The sequence below is a fragment of the Oryx dammah genome, unplaced genomic scaffold (genome assembly GCF_014754425.2).
Source record: "Oryx dammah isolate SB20612 unplaced genomic scaffold, SCBI_Odam_1.1 HiC_scaffold_9, whole genome shotgun sequence".
In the NCBI taxonomy this organism is placed as follows: Eukaryota; Metazoa; Chordata; class Mammalia; order Artiodactyla; family Bovidae; genus Oryx; species Oryx dammah.
Genome location: NW_024070193.1, coordinates 28104915 through 28124806, shown reverse-complemented (window position 1 = coordinate 28124806; position 19892 = coordinate 28104915). Strand labels below are relative to the sequence as shown.

At 42.2% G+C, this 19892-nt stretch overlaps 1 protein-coding gene and 1 non-coding gene across 3 annotated transcripts in view; both read left to right on the top strand.

Annotated features, from left to right (window-relative positions):
- Positions 1–19892, top strand: part of FRMD4B (FERM domain containing 4B) — a 203592-nt gene that overhangs the window by 49831 nt on the left and 133869 nt on the right. For both annotated transcript variants that reach the window (XM_040247230.1, XM_040247232.1), the window contains exons 2-3: positions 10225–10290; positions 12879–12973. In XM_040247230.1, coding sequence (XP_040103164.1) covers positions 10225–10290; positions 12879–12973 — 161 coding nt within the window. The remainder of the gene's footprint in view (positions 1–10224; positions 10291–12878; positions 12974–19892) is intronic.
- TRNAY-GUA lies at positions 17838–17909 on the top strand. The gene has a single exon. It is a non-coding gene; the product is annotated as a tRNA-Tyr (tRNA).

Here is a 19892-nt window from a genome sequence, read left to right as displayed (position 1 = left end):
AAGCACAGAGAAGCCATTTTGGCAACTGCAGGAGATAGCCAAGGAATGGTGATTGCAAAAATTTTTTGCACACCTCTGACCTTGCTTTCAGATAGTGGCTGGAACCAGGCAGCTGTAATTTGGTGGATCTAGATCAAGCTCTTCCAGAATAGTGTGGTGCATGATGATCAAGATGATATGTAAAATGCCTCAGCCACATGTGATTTAATGTGTAAGACTAATAATTGTGGATGCTCAATCATGTCTAACTCTTTGCGACCCCGTGGCCTGTATAGCCTGCCAGGCTCCTCTGTCCATGGGATTCTTCAGGCAAGAATACTGGAGTGGGTTGCCGTTTCTCCTGGGTATTAACTTCCCAACCTGGAGACTGAACTCGTGTCTCCTGCACTCTTGCATTGGCAGCAGGGTTCTTTACCACTAGCGCCACAGCTCGTAACAGAAGTAATGTGACCCACCAGTGCAGGGCATGGACCATGGAGTCAGATGCCTGCCTTGATGTCCTATTCCACCTTTTCCCGGGCTTCCCAGGGGCCTCAGTGGTAAAGAACCCACATGCCAGTTCAGGAGCCACAGGAGAAACAGGTTCAATCCCTGGGTCAGGAAGATCCCCTGGAGGAGGAAATGGCAACGCACTCCAGTGGGTTATTCTTGCCAGGATAATCTCACAGACAGAGAAACCTGGCGGGCTACACACAGTCCATGGGGTCGCAAAGAGTTGGGCACGACTGAGCATAAGCGTGAACCGCCTCTTCCTAGCTCTGTAACCTTGTGAGCTGGGGTCCGTCAGTGACCTTCTCTGAGCCTCAGTTTTCTCACCAGAGTGATACAGGATTGGATCCTAGCTCTGTAACCTTGTGGGCTGGGGTCGGTCAGTTACCTTCTCTGAGCCTCAGTTTCCTCACCAGAGTGATAAAGGATTGGAATCTACCTCACAGTGTTGTTATGAGAGAATGTAAATGGCCCACGTAGAGAAAAGAAAGCTCTCTGGAAAGAGCTGGCACACAGCAGCCATTACTTCTTAGTATTTTTCCTAAAGCAGATTATTCCTCCTTGGTTAAGGGAATTTGCCCCTTCTTTTTCACCCCCCCAACCCCAGCCCATTTTCCTTTTTTCCTCTGCTTCTTTTACGCCACCTGTGCTTCTTCCTTCCTCACTGTCTCTCCTTTGCCTACTCTGGTCCCAGTGAACTGCAGGAGACTCCCAGGAGTCCAACTTTGATTGGACTAATGGTCCCGAGATTCTGCCCCAGGTCACACAGCATCTTGACCCGAGACGAGTTACTCAACATCTCTGCCCTTCAGTTTTGCCACCTACAAAATCTCAACAGGAAAACTCACTTCGAGGGTTGTTTACAGCATGAAAAAAAGACAGTACCCACGTGAACTGCTTAGCGCTCGTGTGACATGTCCTGCGTGCTTCCTCGAAGCTAAGAGAATGGGTGATTGATACTGAAAAAAGAAGTCCCCAGGGACAGCATGCTGGGAGGGCAGGCACCGTCTTGAAAGACCTTAAGGGAAATTGCAGCTGACTGGCATTGGAGACGTCTGTGTCAGTCTAGGCCATTCTCTGAACGAGAGTGTCAATAGCTCATATTCACTCAGCACCCAGAGATGGTATAAAGGGACCCTGTTCAGCTGAGGTTGACATCATGTGCGTGAAATCTAAAACTCCATCCACTCAATAGATCCTGAAGTAAGAACGTCCCAGATAGGTCCCTTTTCCGTCTCTCCATTTCCTCCAAGATATCTCATCTCATGAGGAATTAATAGCACACCTTGTTCTCTGGGTGGAAAGCTTGTTTTTGTTTTTTTGTATGTGTCTGTCTGGTCAAGGCTTGGGAGGTGTTTTTGGAGCATCCTCAATTTGCATTATGCTCTACATGTTTAAATCATTTGTGAACCAATTTCATTGGTAACTGCATCTAGACTCAGACCAGTTAAAGCGTTCCTTCCCTGAGCAGAGATTTATTGTCTACTTTCTTACCGCGTGCCGGGCACTGTTCCAGGCCTTGGGGATACAGTGGTGAACACATCAACCAAGGCCTCTCCCGTGGAATCAACGTTCAGAGAAGAATAAACAAACAACAACAAAATATTTCTTTTCTGGTATGTTGTCTCTCATACCACAGCAATGTGGTATGAGAGACAGTGTCCACGCTTTACACTGAGGACAGGGAAGGCCTCTTGAAGATGCTGGCATTTGATTCAACATCTGAAAGATGCAAAAGCACCCAGTCATGCCATAATCTGGGGCAAGAGTGTTCCAGACAGAGAGAACAGTGTATACTGAGTCTCAAAGTAGGAACAAGCCTTGGTTCTGAGGAAGAAAAGAAGGTCAGTGTGACTGGTGTGTCAAGTCAAGGCAGGTGGGTTGTAAATGACGTTAGAGAAGGTGGCGGGTCAGGTTCCGTGGACAGCGTCAGTGAGGCAAGGAGCTGGATTCTCCACTGCACTGCTGGAGGAGCCTTTGGGTGTTTTTAAGTAGCGAGTGAAGGGAGATGATTCACAAGACCATAGGGAGACTGGACTTAAAAGAATGAATCCCGATTAGGTAGCTGATTTTACCCACATCCAGGTAAGAGATGATGGTGGACTAGACTCTAGATCCATCACCCCACAACACATCTTGAGGAGTCATTTCAATGAGACAGGTCCTCTTGCTGAACTTTCAGTAAAGGTCAAAAGGGAATGAGAGAGAGGAAATGAAGCTTGTTGCTTTCTTACCACGGTTTTACATTTCCGTGTTCCAAAGAGCTACTAAAGCAAAACCAAAGTAGGGTTCTGGTCTTTTATTTTATTTTAATAATTGATACTTCCTGTTGCTTTCTAAGCTGCCCCCAGTCATTAGGAATGATCCCACCATGCCCTGTCTTGACTTGCCCTTAGGTTTGTTTGGGAGGGTTTTTTGTTGTTGTTTCTGCCTGTTTCTGTTTTTCTGACTCTCCGCTCTCATCTTCTAAATCAGGTAGTGAGATTGGGATTTGGTAGGGGGAGGTTCTCGCAGACTTGAATCCCACTACGGGCTGCACATCCAGGGCGCCCCAGGAAGCCAGAGGTCTGGCCTGTGGCCGGTTCTCACTTCCCTTCTGATCTTCCTCATTTACCACTAAGCAGATGGAGGTCTTTCCACCAGCACTCAGCACTTAGCCTCTGAGGACCTGCTTTATCAGCTGGGGAGCAAGCACAGGGCAGCCATTGAGGTGGGAGTTTTAGTCCAACATGCACAGTTTTAACCTCCAAACTCCTGAGGTTGAAGGAGGGAAGGGGTGGTGGGAGGGATATCCAGTCTGGGTGGGTGTCAAGAGGAACTTTCCAAAGAGATCGTTTTCTTACATGTGTTTCTATTCCACGAGAAGCATTGTTGCTGTTGGCTGTCACTGTGTTGGGATCAAATCTGAAACTGCTCCGGTGGTCCCTATGGGGCTCCAGGGAGATTTGAATGTGTCAGTATAATTATTGTGACCCTAACAGCTCCCTTCACATATGACTCCTGTGGATGACATTAGAAGAGAAAGCTTCAGTGGGAGTCATATTTGAAAATACAGAAGAAATGCCCAGGCTTTTTCTTTTTGTGGTTACAGTAGTTTTTAAAATTTTTTCTTTTTAAATCCATCTGTTGGGCGAGGGGAGTACATTTGTGTAAGGTGTTGTTTAGCAGCTGAGTAACCTCATACTCCCCGTGTGTGCTCTGTCTGGCCTGAAAGACAGAGACCTGAGTTTTATTATTTAAGTTTCAGGTGTACAACATAGTGTCTCAAAATTTTTCAAGATTTTACTGCATTTAAAGTTATTATAAAACATTGGCTGTACTCCTTGTGCTGTATAATATATCCTTGTAGCGTATTTATTTTATACCTAGTAGTTTATGCCTCTGAGTCCCCTACCCTGCTTTGCCGCTCCCCCCTCCCCACTTTGTTCTCTATATCTATCTGTGAGTCTGTTCCTTTATTATTATTATTATTCACTAACTGCTTTTATTTTTTAGATTCCAGAGTCCTGTATTTTAATCCTGGGGCTCATACTGACTCCCTGTGTGGTACTGGGCACGTCTGTCCTTAATTTCCCCACATTCCAAATAAGCAGTGGAGATTAGATCTCTTCTAAGAGCCTAAGTTCTATGATTCTGACTGCTTCTAGTCAAATGATTCTGCCCTGGAACTGAGATGGTTTTTCATACCTACTTTACAATGCATTGTTTTCTCTTTTCTACCCACTTATCTCCCCTCCTGAAAATGTGCTGCGTGGGAAGGCTTTCCTACAATTTGTCACTTTATAGCGTAGGGAGTACCTTGTGGGTAGCTAAGTAGTTAAGAGCTTGGGCTTTGGGTATGGATCTAGTTCTGCTGTTTATGAATCCTGTTATTTATAATCACCCTAGTAACCTCCTTCCCCTGTGTTATTGGGAGATGAGATTATTGCCTTGTGTGAGTGTCATGAGGATTGAATATGTTCATATGTGTAAAGTGCTTAGTGCAGTGCCTGGAATGTACAAAGAGTTTGTTAGTGGTGGTGTTAGTGTGTTTATTAAAATGCTTAGCCCAGTGACAGGGACACAGAAGGACACAGAAACTAGCTGTCTTCTCTCTTCTACTTTATTTCTGCTCCATCAGCTCTAGAGAATGTTTCTACCATGTGCTTTTTAAACTTCACCTGTCATTTATCTTCTTTAAAATGGGTTGATAACATTCTTCCTATTAAAAAGTTTTTTTGTTTTAATAACAGGAGGATAAATGGATTACAGAAAAGTTTAGCTGTTTGCTTGCTAAATTTTAAAGTGTGTGAGGACTATAATAATTGTGGTTCTCAGAAGCAGAATATTTTACTCTCAAGAGTGTCAGATTAAAAACTGTCAGGATGTTGCTTCTGTGGTTTGGAAAAACTGAGTAACTTTTTTAAAGGTAATATAGATAGTAAGAGATAAAGTAAGAGATAAAGTACAATTTTGAGCCCAAGTCGCTTAGAATAGTTACACAAGTTGCATCATTTCTCAGGCCTCAGGTTCCTGGTGCTTGAATGAGATTCCCCGTTCATAGGCTTGTGTAGAGACTGAAATAGTAATTTTTTTCCTTTAAAGAAGAAAACATGAATTTTTTTTTTTTTTTATTCTGCAGCCTCTCCTATTTTTCTCTTGTGATCACACATAAACACTTTGGTTCACATGTAGCTTGGATTTCAAATTTGTATCCCCCTAAACTCTCTTAGAAACCCTGTTACACTAGAAGCTCTGAATTAGGACCACCTGACTTTGGGTCATTTATTTTGAGATACTGTATGTTAATAAGAGTCGGGCATCACACCCTTGGCCCCACGCATGCCAGGCCCTTCTTGGACGTTTGGTTGTGTCTCTTCCCTCGCATCCAGTGTACTTGAATGTGGTTTGCATATTCACATAACAGGACTCCCAGGAACCTGGCACGCAATACACATGTGTGAACCAGAGGGCGCTGCTCAGCCTCACCCTGTAGCTGTGAAGGAAATCCATCCCACAGTTTCTGGATCTTACCATCTAAAATTTTATTAAGTGGCATATCCTAATTTTAGTGTCATCAACTGAAATTTATTCATAAACATTGTTTTGACCAACAAAATACATCCCGTCACCTCTCAACCTTTGATTTAAGTAAGTGACAAGGGCAGGTTTTTCTTTTTTTTTTCACTCTATTTATTTTGTTAATGTATAGTTTTATGTACTGATCTACAATGTTGTGTTAATTCCTGCTGTACAGTAAAGTGATTCCGTTACACATGTATTTACATTCTTTTAGAATATTCTTTTCTAAATATTCTTGCTAAAGGAAAGAATATTCTTTTCTAAATATTCTTCCTAAAGAAAAGAATATTCTTTTCTAAATATTCTTTTTAGAATATTATGGTTTCTTTTAGGATATTGAGTATAGTTCCCTGTGCTATACAGTAGTACCTTGGTGTTTATCCATTCTATTTATAAGAGCTTACACCAGGCAGGTTTTTCTGTTGTTACCGATGATCAAATCAGCCCTTTGACCTCCCAGAGAAGCCATCCTCCCACATAGGAAAGGGCTTAGGCTTGTGGGCTCAGATGTGCCAGGGCTGGGACATGCCAGTGTGGGTGTAAAACTGTAGTGGCATCTCCCCAGTTCGTCTGCACTGCCCTTCTCCATCTAGCTTGTGTGTGTGTATCCTCACATCCGATGGTGGGTATTTGTTAAGTCCTTTCCACTGCCCACCAGCTGTTGTATTGTCTTTGAGAGCATCAGTAATTTGAGTAATTTTACCATATTAATGACATCATCTGGGGAGTCCATTCTCTGGCATCTTTAAAGAACTCACCTGCCAGTGCAGATAGACCTAAGAAACACGGGTTCAATCTCTCGGTCGGCAAGATCCCCTGGAGGAGGACATGGCAACCCACTCCAGTGTTCTTGCCTGGAGAATCCCATGGACAGGGGAGCCTGGTGGGCTATACAGTCCATGGGGTCACACAGAGTCAGACATGACTGAAGCAACTTAGCACAAAGTATAGATACTTGTGGTGTCTTGTGAACATGCTTTTAGTTGTAATAAGCAGGCTCCAACTCAAGGGAGCTTAAGAGAGGGGCGCAGGGGAAGTGGATTTATCAAAGGAATACAGGGATATTTTATGAAACTCAAGAACAAGGATTCTGGATAAACCACAATGGAAAAGAATATAATTAAGAATGTATGCATATGTATAACTGAGTCACTTTGATGTACAGCAGAAATTAACTCAATATTGCAAATCAGCCATACTTCAATAAAGAAATAAATTTTTTTAAAAAAAGAATAAGGATTCACCTAGACCAGTGGAATGGGCTAGACGTGACTGAAGAGACACTAGGAACTCTGACAGGAACTCTGAAGCTTTTCCTCAGGCTGTGTGATTTTCTCTTGCCTCCTTCTAGTTACCTGTCTCCTTCATTCTCCCTGCAGCTGGTTTTCCTTTTTCTCTACATGCTGGAGATAGTGGCTGCCCCACAACCACCATATTTTCGTCCACTCAGACTCAATTCCAGATTCCCTGGACTGAGGTTTTGATTGGCCCACCTTAGGTCAGCTGTCTTTCTCCTCATCCAATCAACTAAGGCTAAAGGGTTACAACCAAGTTGTACAAACATGGGCACCACTCCCTATGTCTATCATGAGATGGCCAGATACACCTAAAAAATATTTACTATTCTCTGAGATAAAATAATGTATTGACAAAAGGTACATTGACCTAATCAAGGGGGATCCAAAGAAAAACTGAAAGGAGAAGAAGTGTTTTGTTTTGTTTTTTTAATCAGGAAATAAATTCATTTGGGTTATGCAGCAACAGAGCGCTTTGTAATATTTTATGAGTTTTGACATATTCCTTAATGGATTCATATTGTTTCCGTTGATCTTTTGAGTATTATTTTTTTATATTGTTCTCTGGGGCATGTGCTTTGGGTTTGCTTGCGGGTTTTAAAAAGAGATCAAATGAGTTAAACTGAAACATTGATTTATTTCCTCCTATAGTGAGTGTATTGTTGCTAAATTGCTTCAGTTGTGTCCTACTCTTTGCGACCCCATGGACTGTAGCCCACCAGGTTCCTCTGCCCATGGGATTCTCCAGACAAGAATACTGGATTGGGTTACCATGCCCACCTCAAGGGGATCTTTCTAACCCAGGGATTGAACCCGCATCTCTTATGTCTCCTGTATTGGCAGGCAGATTCTTTACCACTAGCACCATCTGGGAAGCCCTGTAGAACAGTAGGAAAAAAAGATGACTTTTTTTTTTTAATTCATTTAGACATTAATTCAAATTTTAACTTGGTTTTTTCTTGCCCAGGCAAATTTGAATAATTCACGTTAAACTCTGTACCTTGGTTTCCTTGACTGTAAAATGAGGGTGTTGTCATATTGTAGAGTTTTGTGGAGTTTTAATGAGATAGTTTCCATGATGTTCCCAGCTTAGTGCCTAAAACAAAGATATGTTTCCTTTCCTCTTGCCACCAAAGACTTAGCTTTGCAGATTTAAGGACATAATCAGGGGAAATGAGACAACTTAGAACTTACTCACTTACCTCTTAGCACTATTTCCAAAGTTCTTATGGGCCACATCTCCATAATGCCACCATCTAACCAACTGAGCTACTTTCTAGACTTGGATTGCAGCCTAAGAGGCTCCTCTGTCCATGGGATTTTCCAGGCGAGAATACTGGAGTGGGTTGCCATTTCCTTTTCCAGGAGATCTTCCTGACCCAGGGATCAAACCCGGGTCTCCCGCATTGTCCCCAGACACTTTACCGTCTGAGCCACCAGGGAAGCCTTCCAAAAGGGAGGGAATGTATATATACATATAACTGATCCACTTCATTGTACAGCAGAAACTCACATAACATTGTAAAGCAACTATACCCCAATTTTTTTTTAATGTAAGTACAATACTATAATTAGTATCTTTCACGTGGCTTATCCCACTCTGAGCCTCAATTTTCTCATCTGTTGAATTGGGGATAATACCACCAAGCTCAGATGGTGACTAGGGAACTCAGAGATAATATTATAAAAACACTTCAAGCAACGCTGAGTATGTAGTTGCTGCTCAGTAATGGAGGCGATTTTCATTTTAAAATTGGATTATATGTATCTGAGTTTCCAGGTCTTACAGTTTTGCTTCATTTTGTGTTTGGCCAAGCCACGTGGCTTGCAGGATTTTAGTTCTAGTACCAGGGATTGAACCTGGGCCCACAGCAGTGAAAGCATAGGTCCTAACCACTGGACCACCAGGGAATTCCCAGGGTCTTAGAATTTTGTACAACAGCTGAGAGACAAAGTGCTGTGCTTGCTTTTCAAAAGTGACCCAGCAGTTCTACATCCATGGACAAAGCTAGATGTGCAAAATTTATGAGGACATTGCTTATGACAGCAAAAGGCAGAAAACAACCTAAGTGTTTCTCAACAGGACACTCATTGAATTATTATATGTCTGCACAAATGATTTGATACTATAGGCCTTTTATGAAGAAGAGGTTGGTCTATATGTGTTGATATTGGAAAGATTTCCGAGAAATATTGAATTAAAAAAGCAAAGGGCAAACAGTGAGTGTAGCAGTTCTACTTGAACTGAAAAAGAACCTCACACATATAAATATTCATATACACAGATACCAGATACGACACAGATACCACAGTCTAATACACACATACAAGTATTAAGAGTACCTGCTTCATTTCAGAACAATGTGTCTAATTTAACAGTATTAAAATATATGTTTTTAAACCCATATCTGGGAAGGATTGAAGGCAGGAGGAAAAGGGGACGACAGAGGATGAGATGGCTGGATGACATCACCAACTCAATGGATGTGGGTTTGAGTGAACTCGGGAGTTGGTGATGGACAGGGAAGCCTGGCGTGCTGCAGTCCGTGGGATCGCAAAGAGTCAGACACGATGAGTGACTGAACTGAACTGATGTGTTTTTAACATGTACATGTGTATATCTGAAAATCCATGTAAAGATGGTCTGTGAGGATTTGCCTCAAACTGACAGAGTGGTAATTTGTGCAGGTAGAATGGTTTGGAGCTTTTGGTAATCAAAGTGGATCTTTGCATTTTATGCATTGTTTAAATATTTTACAAGAAATAATTTCCTTATGTTGCAATTATAAGTGATAAAAAATTAAATATAATTAGTAGTTTGTACATCAAGCTGTTCTTAACTGGGTATCTTAACTATTCTTAACTATCAATTACAGTAGTGATATATTACAAAGGGGAACCAAAATTTCAAAACTAGAGACTTCACTTTTTAACTTGAGTTTCATTTGTCAAATACATTATGTCAAATATGACAAATTTGTCAAATACATTATGCATGTATTGTGTTTATTGAAAGACACTAATGAATAAAACTATTTTCATTTGAAAAATAAAATACTGATTCAAGGAGAAATATAGTTGTTTCCTCTGAGCAGGAAACCTGCTTTTCATAGTTAAATTTTGTATGTGCCATGTAGGTATTATATTTTCAACACATTGAGTGGTCTTTGCTTTTCATTCTTTTCTCTTTTAAGTCTAAGAGCTAAAACAAAAAAATCAAAGAGCTTATGCCGTATAATAACTCTGTTTACGATTACCGAAATTGATGATTACCGCAGCTCATGGCAGTTTTAGGCCAAGCACAGCACATGTAGAGAAACAGCAAATCGAGCTCGAGGGTGCCCAGCCTGATACCCGTCTTGCTGTCTTGTCCCCGCAGATGACGGAAGGCAGGCACTGCCAGGTGTGCCTCCTGGATGACCGGAGGCTGGAGCTGCTGGTTCAGGTAGGTGTTGCCACCCGGGGACAGCGCGTCCGGCTTCCCTCCGTGAGCCTCGGCGGGGGGCCTGTGTTCAGCCTGCTGGCTTATCTGCGCCTCAGAACCAGTGACACAGGATTGTTTGCAGGGGCTTCAAAGCCAATACCTGCCTGTATTTAAGAGTAACTATAGCCTGGTGACAGGATTCAGAGATGTGTGGATTCCAGTCTCAGCTTTGACACTCAGTAGCTGTTTGACCCTGGGCAAGTGACTCGATTTCTTTGAATTACCTCTTGTTGGTCAATCGCTGACCATAATGCTTCCCAGAAAGGGTTTTTTTTAGATGATTATTTTTGGCTGTGCTTGGTCTTCGTTGCTACATGGGCTCTTCTCTAGTGGCAAGCAGGGGCCACTCTCTAGGTGCGGTGTGCAGGCTTCCCGCTGTGATGAGAAGCTTCTCGTGGCTTCTCTGGTTGCAGAGCACGAGCTTTAGGGCATGCGGGCTCAGTGATTGTGGCTCCTGAGCTCTAGAGCACAGGCTCAGCAGTTGCGGCACAGGGCTTAGTTGCCTGTGGCTTGTGGGATCCTCCTGGAGAATGACCGAACCTGTGTCTCCTGCATTGGCAGGCAGATTCTTTACCACCGAGCCACCAGGGAAGCCCCCCAAAAAGGTTTTTTATGAGCTAAGACTCCATTCTGCTGCTTTCCCTACCACATGGCATGGTCTAAGTTAAATAACCATTTATAACAGCTGTGAGCTGGAGTTAAGATTGACTCATCTTCCTCTCAGAAATTATGGTTAAAATGAAACTAGATTAATCCCAAACTCCCAATCCTTCCCTCCCATACCTCCTCCCCCTTGTCAACCACAAGTCTGTTCCCTATGTCTGCGAGTCTTCTTGGGAGCTCGGGATTAGCAGATGTAAACTAGTAGATATAGGATGGATAAACAAAGGCCTACTGTATAGAACAGGCAACTATGTTTAATATCCTGTGATAAACCACAATGGAAAAAAATATGAAAAAAGAATATATGTATAACCGAGTCACTTTGTAGTAGAAATTAACATGTTTTAAATCAAGGGTTTTTCAATAAAATTAAAAAACATCAAACTAGATTATATATGTGAATGAAATCTCTGTAAAACACATGGAGCTATATGAATGATGGTATTTTAATTATTGATGCTTCTCTCTTTATTCACCCAACACTCTAGACCCAGATTCTTTTTTTTGTTGTTGTTTGTTTTACTTTTTGGCTGCCAAGCACTAGGCTCTTAATTCCCCAACCAGGGATAGAACCAACACCCTCTGCAGTGGGAGCACAGAGTATTAAACACTGAACCGCCAGGGAAGTCCCTGGACTCATAGCCTTAAAAAAATCATGGAAGAGCCTGCTGACAGCCACACCTACAGCTGTGACAAGAATGCCCTCCCTTGACCAAACCTAAATTATTCTCCTTTCTGGAGGCTTGTGCCCAGTCCACTATGTACAGGCTCTAATTAGAACAAAAATAGTACAGTCAGTAATAGTTTCACCAGAGTAGACCTTTTGGTCTAGATTTCTCCCTATTTCTCTTCTTTTCTCTTTTCCTTTTTTTTTTCTTTCTTTTTTCTTTTCTTTGCCAACAACAAACATCCCCCAATTCTTTTTTCCCCAACAACAAATATCCAACCCTCAAACTACCATAATGAGTCCGAAACTGTGTGGCTGAAAGTTCGAGAAAAGTCCATCTAGAATGCCTCCCTACAGATCCCTTTTTCCTTCCCCAGTCCCTGCAAATCCACCATCTGCTCTCACTCTGGACTTTCTGGCTGATTCCAGACCATCTTCTTACCACCAGAGCCTGTGCTTCCCAAAAGCTCATAGACTGGGTTGTTCTTCTAAGGAGGTGCCCAGTAAGTACTGGTGATAATGATCTGCACAGTGGATGCAGTTACTCCATCTCTGGAGAGAAATGAAAAGCTTAGTCTTTGGAATCAGACAGAACTGGGTTCAAACCTGCTCTGTAAGTGGAACATCAAATAAGATTCTTGGCTGCTCTTGGCTTTTGTTGGCACATCTATGAAATGGAAAGGAGTCCTACTTCATAGGCTCATTGTAAGGGTTAAAATGAAATCATGGATAGAAGAAGTTCAGTACAATAAATGGTTACTAGTACTGTTTTGTTGCTTTTTTGTTGTTGTTAATTTTCTCTGTGACCCCTCAGCCTTGGATCTAGAGCCTCCTCAGTTGACCGTCACCAAGCAAAATTATTCCTACAGCCTAGGCAGTGGTTAACATTCTTTGTCTTGATCACTAGCACCATACTGTTTATAAAAGAGCATTTTTTTTCTGAAACAACAATGCATTAATAAATACACTTTTACCTTGGAGGAAAAATTAAGGCTCTGGATGGAATTGCAAATATATGAAAGCGATCATCTCAGCGATGCTCCTATTTCCATTTCCTGCCCTTCCCAAGCCCTTAGAGAATGGTCTACAGTAGATTAACCTAAGCACAGAAAGGCACAGGTATCCAAAACAGACAAACAAAGGCTGTTTTAAACTGTTTGGGAGAGAATAAGGTGGGAGCAGTAAGCGAGAGTGTCTAATCAGGTTTATATCTCAACAGCCCAAACTTTTATCAAGAGAGTTGCTGGATCTCGTGGCTTCTCATTTCAACCTGAAAGAAAAGGAGTACTTTGGTATCACGTTTACAGATGACACGTAAGTGTTTTAACACTTTAACCTTTTGTCTGATCTTCCTATATGCATCCCTCACAATTGGCCAAAGTTGGGGGGATGCTTCAAGAGTTGGAGTATGTCCTGCTCACGTGTGAGCTCAGTTGCTCAGTTGTGTCCAACTCTCTGCGACCCCATAGACTGTAGCCCACCAAGCTCCTCTGTCTATGGAATTTTCCAGGCAAGAATACTGGAGTGAGTAGCCTTTCCTCTTCCAGGGGATCTTCCCGACCCAGAAATCAAACTCATGTCTCCTGCATCTTCTGTCCTGGGAGGTGGAATCTTTACCACTGATCCACCTTGGAAACCCCATGTCCTGCTTAGCTAAACCTTTTTTAATGCAAGATTTTTCTGTAGGACTAAGGTAAAAGGAATATTGGCCATTCTAAGAACTCAAAATATTGTCCAAGTGCTTTAGAAATTTGTTGCAACGAGCTTATTTTTCTTGATGATATTCTGTCTTCACATTTCTTTGAATCCAATTGTACCTTCTTATTTAGCTTATCTGTCAGGGATGGAAATACTAGAATGTCATCCACTCGTGTTAAAACTGAATGAATGTTTGGACTTCATGGCAAGAAAGTTTAAAGGCAATTTTGTGGCACACCCAACAAATATGTATATACTTCAATGCGGGATGAACTTTTGAACTTATACTTAGGTCTATATTATGTTACCTTCTTACTATCATATTTTTCTTTTACTTACATTTTTCATGCAAACTTGGATGGTGTATATATTTATCAACAACTGAAATCCTCTCTGAAATGAGACAGCTGTATAAAAATGAATTCATAGGAATTTAAAACTCGATGTAAGCAAATGTGTTTAGTCTTAGAGGCTCTTTTCTGTGTGGGTAGTATGTGTGTGCTTTATGGCAGCCTGATTTGTCTACATTACATGCAGCTTGATGCATCAAAAGAATTCTTCCTCTTTATGGAATAATTTCCAGAGAACTCTTCAAATATTAAAATTTAAGAAAACGTGTTACAGACACAAAATATATTGACCAACCAGCCAGCATTCTTTGCATAACTCTCCCAGTTTAAATGCTTTTCTGTTCTTCAGGTTAACCAGGCAGAAAATAATCTCAAGAAGGGGTTAATTTGTTTTTAACACTGATTATATGCAGCCTGGACCTCTTGAAAATGCCAGTGGGCTCAGGACTTGGGCAGGACAAAAACCAGACAGATGAGTTGTCAGGAGATGTTGAAGATAAACCTTAAAACTTTGATTTCTGACTCAGGATGTTTCCTGAATAGAGTTCAACAAAGGGGAAACGTATGCTTCATATGGCCCACCTCATCTGAATCACAAAATTATCTGTTCACTCAATTATGGTCTGAGACCTTTTCTGATTGGTCCTCTGCTGGATGAATTAGGAAATACAGATGTCCAGTGAGCACAGGTTCTAGCTGGAAAGACAAGACCAGCTCATGTGAATCAGCGATTAAATATATACATACAGGCTGAGTTTGTATGTAATGGAATCATACCAAGCAACGTAAGACTTAAAACCATAAATATATGATGGCTGAGTTATATGATAAAAACCGTAAGTACACAAACGCTATAATTTATGGAGAGATCACATAGAGACTAAAATCATGAGTATTAGAGTAATATATTCATTTAACAGGTATTTCTTGAGAGCCAGTGAATGCCAGACATTGTTCTAGCTCCCGGGGATTCAGCCGTGAACATCACAGACAGGATTCCTGCTCTCATGACTGATATATGGTCCCACAGAACAAGTAAATAAACAGATAAATGAGAAAAGCCCAGAAATGACAAGTGCTTTGAAGAATGTGAAACAGGAGGCCTGGATCAAGAAAAACTAGGGGGTAAGGGGAGTCAGTTTGAGGATGAATCAAGATGGCTTCTGAAAGGTGACATATAATAAAAAACAAGAAACAATTCAGCAAAAGTCAGGGAGGCCATTCCCAACTAAAGCCAGTGGAAAAACTCTCAGGTGAGAAGAAGCTTGATGTTTGTTTTTTTTTAATTTTGAGGGTTTAAAAAATTTTTTATTTTTGAGAAAGAAAAACAAAGCCAGTTTGACTTGAATAATAAGAGGAAAAGCGGTACAAGATAAGTAAGCTTGGTATCTTAGACTGAAAATCTCTGACAGTCATCTTTTCTCATCTGTACAATGGGCATAATAATAGCACCAAAATAACAAGTACTTTATAGGGTACATATAATAGGGTCATGTGCATGCATGCATGCTAAGCCATGTCTGGCTCTTTGCAACCCTATGGACAGTAGCCCGCCATGCTCCTCTGTCCCTGGGATTCTCTAGGCGACAATACTGGAATGGGGTGCCATGCCCTCCTACAGAGTATCTTTCTAACCCAGGAATCGAACCCACCTGAAAGGCCCCATAGTAGGGCCAAAGTATTTATTATATTAGAGCCTAGGCACACAATAAGGAAGCTATCATCCTGTTGTTTGTAGTCCTGGCAGGCAGGTGTGCTCTGAAGGAGGCTACACGAGGGCTTGGGTGGGAGCCCACATAGGAGCGAAGACAAAAAGACCTTCAGTAGAGGGCAGAGGAGACAGGGCTCCAGGGAAGAGACATTTTGGGGGTCAATACATGGACATGATCACGGCCCAGCGGGGAAGAAACTGGCCTGAGCATGGATTAAGGTATAAGAAGGGCTAACTCAAAGGTGAGCCCTGAGAGTCACATAGATGGAGAAGGCACGCTGGGGCCGTTGAAGATTGTTTTGCAGGGAACTGACATGATTGATGACTGTGCTCTTGCAAATGTCCCAGGCTGCGAGGTTTGTGGTAGGAAAAAAGGGCTGGCAGGCATGGCAGGCTTTGGGGAATGCTCCAAGCTCAGGTGAGCATAACCAGAGGGGGCATAAATCAAGCGTTCAGGCTAGGACCTTCTCTTCAGAAAGAGAGGCGTATGTAATACGAATGACTTCCTTTCCCGACTTGGGCCACCTTCCACCTCATGTGCCTTGGGATGATCTCTTTTTAAATACTCTGTTGGAAAAAGAATGTCTCACTTAAGTGCCTCCTCTAGCTATCGCCTTTGGTGAAAGAGGTCAGTGGTTATAGCCTTTCCAAGAAGCCTGGCTCCAAAATGCCCTTTGCATACTCCCCTGTAAGTGACAACAGAGTCTGTTTTTGAATTATGATCAGTTTGGAAGGTGTCTTCTGACTCTAGCTGTGTTTATTTTTAGAAGAAGTATGAGCTCGGCTTTTGGAGCGTGGAGGGGGAATTGGCCATTTCTACCTTTCTGGGGAACAAGTCTGGAAAATTGCTTCTGTTGAAGGGTGTCTCCTTGGAATGTCTTGGTCACAGGCCTAGTTCTTTTTCTTTGTCTGGTAAATATTTTTGGAAAGTATTTTCTTTCAGCACTGCCCTTCCCCCCGCCCTCATAAAACCACTGAGTCGGATCCCTCCCAGGATGCTGAATGAATTGCATTTTCCAGCCTACATGCCACATCAGCTCTTTGCCTCCGGTGAACTTCTCCAGATGGAGTTAGGCACAGCCGAGGGGACATTTTGTCAATGAAACTAGCCACTGTCTCTATCCTACTTCACGGGCCAGGAAGAGAAATGGAAAAATGGAGTTGTGAGCTTACATAATTAAAGTAGTGACGGTGACCAACAAAAATTCATGATCCTGTTAAAGGGGAGGGTTATTCTTGAGCTCAGGCTGAGTTCCTTCTGGTGTTCTGTGTGCAGAGTGAGTCTTTTACCCCTAGAGGGCAGTCACGACCCTCCTAAGGCAGCACTCTGTTCCCCATAACGGTTCCCATCTCTTTCAACCCACTTAACTTTTTTTTCTTCCCTTGTTTGACAGGATTTTCTGGATGAGCTTTATTTATTATAAAATAATAAATAGATTTCACAACACAACTGTGATTTTTGATCTCCGTTCCATCAAGTGGGCCTGAGATGATGGGCCTTTGACTGGTAAAATTCTAGCCTAAAAGGACAATTGGTTCAAAGTGGTCTCAGTTCAGTTCAGGTCAGTCTCTCAGTCATGTCTCACTCTTTGCAACCCCGTGGACTGCAGCATGCCAGGCCTCCCTGTCCATCACCAATTCCAAAAGTTTACTCAAACTCATGTCCATCGAGTCGGTGAAGCCATCCTGCCATCTCATCCAACCTCTGTCGTCCCCTTCTCCTCCCGCCTTCAACCTTTCCCAGCATCAGGGGATGCTTTTCAAATGAGTCAGTTCTTTGCATCAGGTGGCCAAAGTATTGGAGTTTCAGATTCAGCATCAGTCCTTCCGATGAACATTCAGGACTGATTTCCTTTAGGATGGACTGGTTGGATCTCCTTTCGGTCCAAGGGACTCTCACGAGTCTTCTCCAACACCACAGTTCAAAAGCATCAATTCTTTGTTGCTCAGCTTTCTTATAGTCCAACTCTCACATCTGTACATGACTACTGGAAAAACCATACCTTTGACTAGACAGACCTTTGTTGGCAAAGTAATGTCTCTGCTTTTTAATATGCTGTCTAGGTTGGTCATAACTTTTCTTCCAAGGAGCAAGCGTCTTTTAATATCATCGCTGCAGTCACCATCTATAGTGATTTTGGAGACCCCAAAAATGAAGTCCGTCATTGTTTCCATTATTTCTTCATCGATTTGCCATGAAGTGATAGGACCAGATGCCAAGATCTTAGTTTTCTGAATGTTGATTTTTAAGCCAACTTTTTCACTCTCCTCTTGCACTTTCATCAAGAGGCTCTTTAGTTCTTCATTGATTTCTGCCATAGCGGTGGTATCATCTGCATATCCGAGGTGATTGATATTTCTCCCGGCAATCTTGATTCCAGCTTGTGCTTCACCCAGCCCAGCGTTTCTCATGATGGCTTCCCTGGTGGCTCAGAGGATAAAGCATCTGCCTGTAATGCAGGAGACCCAGGTTCAATCCCTGGGTTGGGAAGATCCCCTGGAGAAGGAAATGGCAACCCACTCCAGTATTCTTGTGTGGAGAATCCCATGGAGGGAGGAGCCTGACAGGCTACAGTCTACGGGGTGGCAAAGAGTTGGACATTACTGAGCAACTTCACTTCACTTTCACTCTGCATATAAGTTAAATAAGCAGGGTGACAGTATACAGCCTTGATGTACTCCTTTCCTGATTTGGAACCAGTCTATCGTTCCATGTCCAGTTCTAACTGTTGCTTCCTGACCTGCATACAGATTTCTCAAGAGGCAGGTCAGGTGGTTTGGTATTCCCATCTCAGAATTTTCCAGTTTGTTGTGATCCACACAGTCAAAGGTTTTGGCATAGTCAATAAAGCAGAAGTAGATGTTTTTCTGGAAGTCTCTTGGATTTTTCAGTGATCCAACAGATGTTGGCAATTCGATCACTGGTTCCTCTGCCTTTTCTAAATCCAGCTTGAACATCTGAAAGTTCACAGTTCACATACTGTTGAAGCCTGGCTTGGAGAATTTTGAGCATGACATTGCTAGCGTGTGAGATGAGTGCAGTAGTGTGGTAGTTTGAGCATTCTTTGGCATTGCCTTTCTTTGAGATTGGAGTGAAAACTGATCTTTTCCAGACCCGTGGCCACTGCTGAGTTTTCCAAATTTGCTGACATGCTGAGTGCAGCACTTTCACAGCATCATCTTTTAGGATTTGAAATAGCTCAATTGAAATTCCATTACCTCCACTAGCTTTGTTTGTAGTGATGCTTCCTAAGGCCCACTTGACTTCACATTCTAGGATGTCTGGCTCTAGGTGAGTGATCACACCATCATGATTATCTGGGTCGTGAATATCTTTTTTGTACAGTTCTTCTGTGTATTCTTGCCACCTCTTCTTAATATCTTCTGCTTCTGTTAGGTCCATACCATTTCTGTCCTTTATTGAGCTCATCTTTGCATGAAATGTTCCCTTGGTATCTCTGATTTTCTTGAAGAGATCTCTAGTCTTTCCCATTCTATTGTTTTCCTCTATTTCTTTGCACTGATCGCTGAGGAAGGCTTTCTTATCTCCATGCTATTATTTGGAACTCTGCATTCAAATGGGTTTATCTTTCCTTTTCTCCTTTGCCTTTCGCTTCTCTTCTTTTCTCAGCTATTTGTAAGGTCTCTTCAGATAACCATTTTGCCTTTTTGCATTTCTTTTTCTTGGGGATGGTCTTGATCCCTGCCTCCTGTACAATGTCAGGATGAACCTCTGTCCAGAGCTCTTCAGGTACTCTATCAGATCTAATCCCTTGAATCTATTTCTCAGTTCCACTGTATAATCATAAGGGATTTGATTTAGGTTATACCTGAATGGTCTAGTGGTTTTCCTTATTTTCTTCAATTTAAGTCTGAATTTGGCAATAAGAAGTTCATGATCTGAGCCACAGTCAGCTCCCGGTCTTATTTTTGTTGACTGTATAGAGCTTCTCCATCTTTGGCTGCAAACAATATAATCAGTCTGATTTCATTGTTGACCATCTGGTGATGTCCATGTGTAGAGTCTTCTCTTGTGTTGCTGGAAGAGGCTGTTTGCTATGACCTGTGTGTTCTCTTGGCAAAACTCTGTTCACCTTTGCCTTGCTTCATTCTGTACTCCAAGGCCAAATTTGCCTGTTACTCCAGGTATTTCTTGACTTCCTACTTTTGTATTCCAGTCCCTTATAATGAAAAGGACATCTTTTTTGGGTGTTAGTTCTAGAAGGTCTTGTAGGTTTTCATAGAACTGTTCAACTTCAGCTTCTTCAGCATTACTGGTTGGGGCATAGACTTGGTTTACGGTGATATTGAATGGTTTGCCTTGGAAACGAACAGAGATCATTCTATCGTTTTTGAGATTGCATCCAAGTACTGCATTTCAGACTCTTTTGTTGACTATAATAGCTACTCCATTTCTTCTATGGGACCCTTGCACAGTAGTAAATATAATGGTCATCTGAGTTAAATTCACCCA